This window comes from Pinus tabuliformis, chromosome 1_1, assembly GCF_031772625.1.
Source record: "Pinus tabuliformis cultivar Carrire ecotype Pingquan chromosome 1_1, CPIR1, whole genome shotgun sequence".
NCBI lineage: Eukaryota > Viridiplantae > Streptophyta > Pinopsida > Pinales > Pinaceae > Pinus > Pinus tabuliformis.
The window spans coordinates 693,826,596-693,830,767 of record NC_142297.1 but is presented as its reverse complement, the minus strand read 5'-3'; the positions used below and the strand labels follow the sequence as shown (position 1 = coordinate 693,830,767).

At 40.5% G+C, this 4,172-nt stretch overlaps 1 protein-coding gene across 1 annotated transcript; it reads left to right on the top strand.

The window, feature by feature from the left end:
• The first annotated feature begins 233 nt into the window (after positions 1 to 233).
• Positions 234 to 2,832, top strand: LOC149215321 (uncharacterized). Its single transcript, XM_089389698.1, has 2 exons — positions 234 to 722; positions 1,069 to 2,832. Exons 1-2 carry the CDS (start codon positions 234 to 236, stop codon positions 2,830 to 2,832), a joined length of 2,253 nt encoding a protein of 750 aa, XP_089245824.1.
• The last annotated feature ends 1,340 nt before the right edge of the window (positions 2,833 to 4,172 follow it).

Genomic DNA, 4,172 nt, shown 5'->3' with positions numbered 1-4,172 from the left:
CAGGGTTTGTTTCATCCTTTGGGTCTGATATCATCATGCTTCAGGAAATTATGGAGCAGGGTGACTAAAAATTGAAGCTTTGGTTAAGATGTTCCTAGGCTGGTACTTTTTCTCACTAGATGTGAGAGGTTGATCTATGGGATTAGCTATGGGAATAAATGTGAAATATATCAAAATCTCAAGCACTTTGGGCTCAAAGAATATCCTCTCGGCGCCCAGAAAAAATGATTATGATGTCGAAAATAGGCAGCCTGCAACACTCCAGATGCAGACCCTTGAAACAAGAATGGCGTCTGACAGGTATCATGCGAAAGAGCTTGTTCAGTTTTGTTACCCAGGTGTTCATTTGTTGCATAATTTTCCTGGTTATATTGAAGTCTGTTTACTGCGACACTGGCTGTTTGAATCAAGAAATTCAATCTCTTTTGAATTTTAAAAACCATCTACATGATTCTGTTGGACGATTGGCTTCATGGAATATTGCTTCAATTAACTGTTGCGAGTGGGATGGCGTGTCTTGCGACGGACGGACCGGTCATGTGGTTGGTGTGGATGTGCATAATTGCAGTCTGAATGGTGAGTTCCGTCCTGCACTATTCTCTCTTTCTCAATTAAGGGATTTGGAGAGTTTGAATGTCAGCTCCGATAATTTTAAGGACCAACCTATTCCCCAAGAGCTGGGCCTGTTGAAGAAATTAACCTCTCTAAAGCGGGATTTTCAGGCACCATTCCGCGGGAAACCTCTCTAGCTTGACAGTACTCGATCTCTCTTCCTCTGCTTTTACGCTGGAAAGTCCCGACCACTCATGGCTTACAAATCTCACAGCCTTGAAACACCTTTCCATTGACAGAGTCGACCTCTCAGCGATGTCTTCCGCATGGGGACGGTCAGTAGGTCGCCTTTCTCAGCTCAGGAACCTTTCATTGTCGAACTGCGGCCTGACGGGTGCCATTCCCCCTTCGCTGCAAAACCTTACATCCATAGAAATTCTACATCTTGATAGCAACCCATTTCACACTGAATTCCCCAGTTGGTTAAGCAATATGACTAGTTTGATTTCCTTGCAGATGTCCAATTCAAGTCTCAACGGGTCTCTTCCGTTTGAACTCTCTCAGATGCCTCGCCTAAAAAGAATTTACTTGGACAACAATATAATATCTGGCAATGTTTCTCAGATTTTTCAGGGCCAGTGGAAGACCCTGACCCTTTTCCATATGCAAAACAATAGTTTGAAGGGATCCTTGCCATCTTCTATAGGAAAACTATCGGCCTTGGCTCAGCTAGATCTGAAGCACAACAAATTGAAGGGAAAGATTCCATCTTCATTAGGCCTTCTCCGCTCGCTTACTGTACTAGACCTGGGCTACAACCTTTTATCGGGATCAATCCCTATCTCCCTAGGATGGTTGTCCAAACTGACCAATATTAGTCTTTCTCACAACAGTTTGAGCGGACCGATCTCAGAGACACACTTTCACAGTCTGAAGAATCTAAAACATCTTGACCTGTACAAGAACAAATTGTCCTTCAATATCACCTCCAACTGGAACCCACCATTTCAGTTAGATGTGTTGAGATTATCTTATTGTGAAGTACAGAGCTTTCCTCTTTTCCTGAGGGCTCAAAATTCTATGACGACATTGGCTCTATCTAGGAACGGCCTCAAGGGACAAATTCCTTCATGGTTGTGGAATCTTCCCATGCTTGAGCAAATAGACCTTGCGTCCAATCAGTTGGAAGGGCCAATACCATCTCAGTTGTATAACTCGTCGACCTCATTGAAGGAGGTGGGGCTGGCAGGTAATCAATTGAATGGCAGCCTTCGCCATCTATCAAGTTCGGTGGCTGCCTTTCCTTGGGAACTTGATCTGTCAATTAATAACATTACTGGTTCAGTCCCCCAAGAATTCTGCACGATGTTGCATGCTTCAAATTTCTTATCTTTAGCCTCAAATAAACTAGAGGGTCAAATTCCTTCTTGCATTTGTGAGCAAACAGAGCATCTAGAGGCCTTGGATCTTTCGGTCAACATGTTATCTGGCAACCTGCCCTCCCAATTAGGTGACTGCTCTTTTCTCAAGGTATTGAATCTAGCACGTAATAAATTCCATGGACCGATACCGAAGGAACTGGAAAAATTGAAGAAACTTCAGGTACTGCACATCAATAGTAACAGTTTAAGTGGAAATATTCCCGAGTCTCTGCAAAATTGTAAAAAATTACAAATTTTGGATTTGAGCAGAAACAAGCTCTCAGGCAAAGTGCCCGAATGGATTGTGGATCTTTCTGAACTCCGCATACTTGTTCTCAGATCAAACAATTTGGAAGGTAGAATACCCATCCAAATTGGATGCCTTCAGCAGCTCCAAATTCTTGATCTAGGATTGAACCGTCTGTCAGGTACGATACCGCCACATCTTTCAAACATATCAGTAATGATCGACAAAAATTTCCCCGAGTACAGACCCGCGCAGCCTGAGCTGAGGTATGGACAGTACTATGAAGATATAGTTCACGTGATTGACAAGGGTCAGGAAATGGAGTACAAATACTTCCTCACGTCTGTGACTTCTCTGGATCTCTCGGCAAACATCCTTTCTGGTGACATCCCCGTGGAAATTGGAGATCTGCGGGGTCTGCAGACTTTGAATCTGTCCCATAATCATCTTACGGGAAACATTCCAGAAGAAATTGGGAGAACGGTAAATTTAGAAAGTTTAGATATGTCATGCAACCAGTTAGAGGGAAGAATACCTGCTACACTTGCAAACCTTAGCTTCCTTGGCGCTTGGACACATTTGAGGTTCATTGGAAAACTCGTTCTCTGGTAACCCGGAGCTGTGCGGTTCTCCGCTTAAAAGAAACTGCAGCGATCAAGCATCAGGTGAGCCTGACCATAGTCATGAGCAGACTCTTGTTCGTTGGTGGGAATCGTGGGAAGCTGGAATGGGTTTTGGAATCGCAATTGGGTTTGGCAGTGTGATCGGAGCAGACGATTGGCCATGCAATACTTTCATGTTGCTGACAGGTTTATAAACTGTTTAATGGAAGCGTCCGGCATATGACAGGAGTTGCTGTTTAATGGAAGCGTCGTACATTTCGGAAATTTTATAGAATATATGAATAACTCTATAGTGTAGATTTCGGAAATTTTATAGAATATATGAATAACCCTGTAGTGTAGATTTCGGAAATTTTCTAGGAGTTCATGAATAAGGGTAAAGTTAATTTTATCTTAATTTTATTTATCATATTCCAAAATATTTGGAAATCTGCCATCAATTTAACTTGAACAGTTGTAAAGCAGTCCTTGCACATAAGATTGAAGTGCATTTATTTAGTTTTTATAGTTTCAAACTGCTAAAAACTTTCATGCAAATAAATGTAAATCAATAGATTTCAAAATATGTCGAAATTTGCCATCAATTTAAATTCAACGGTTGCAGAGTAGTTTTTTGAATAAAATTCGAGTGCTATTATTTCGTTTTTATAGTTTCACACGAGGAGGAACGTTCATGTAAATTGTATAGTTTCAAACGACGAGGAACGTTCATGTAAATGGATAGATTTTTTGGTTCATTGCTCAATGTTGGGTTGTAAATTTGTTAAAAATTATCCACTTTCATATCTAAAAACCCATAAAGTTAAAAACCCATAAAGTTGCGATGGTTTTGAAGAAAGAAAGAAAGAAATAAATTATATGGGACAGATTGCTTCTTCATCTGGTTGATGTATTTGGTGCCCTGTTTCTGGGAAACTTCAAAATAAATGCTCCCAGCTTCTGGACAAACTCCTTGCTAAATAAATTATCCCAAGAGTTAGCTGCCAGCATATCTGTATAACTTTCCATATTGTCTCTGAAAGCCTCATATTCTAAAATGAAATGTTTTTTTGTTTTTGACTATATAAAAAATTATTGCCAGTTGTGAAAATTAAAACAGTTATTTAGCTAAATGGTACAACCTAGCTTTCTGCGTTTTTTGCTAAGATTAAAACAGTTATTTTGCTAAATTGTACAAGCTGGCTTTCTGCATTTGCTGGGAAGATTAAAACAATATGATTATGGCCACCTTTTCTGTTTCGGTTTTTCTCGAAAATGAAATTTAGATCTAATCTCCGGGCTTCAACGTTGATGAATCCCGTGGAGTTCCCTCTAAGGCTATGCTGCTTA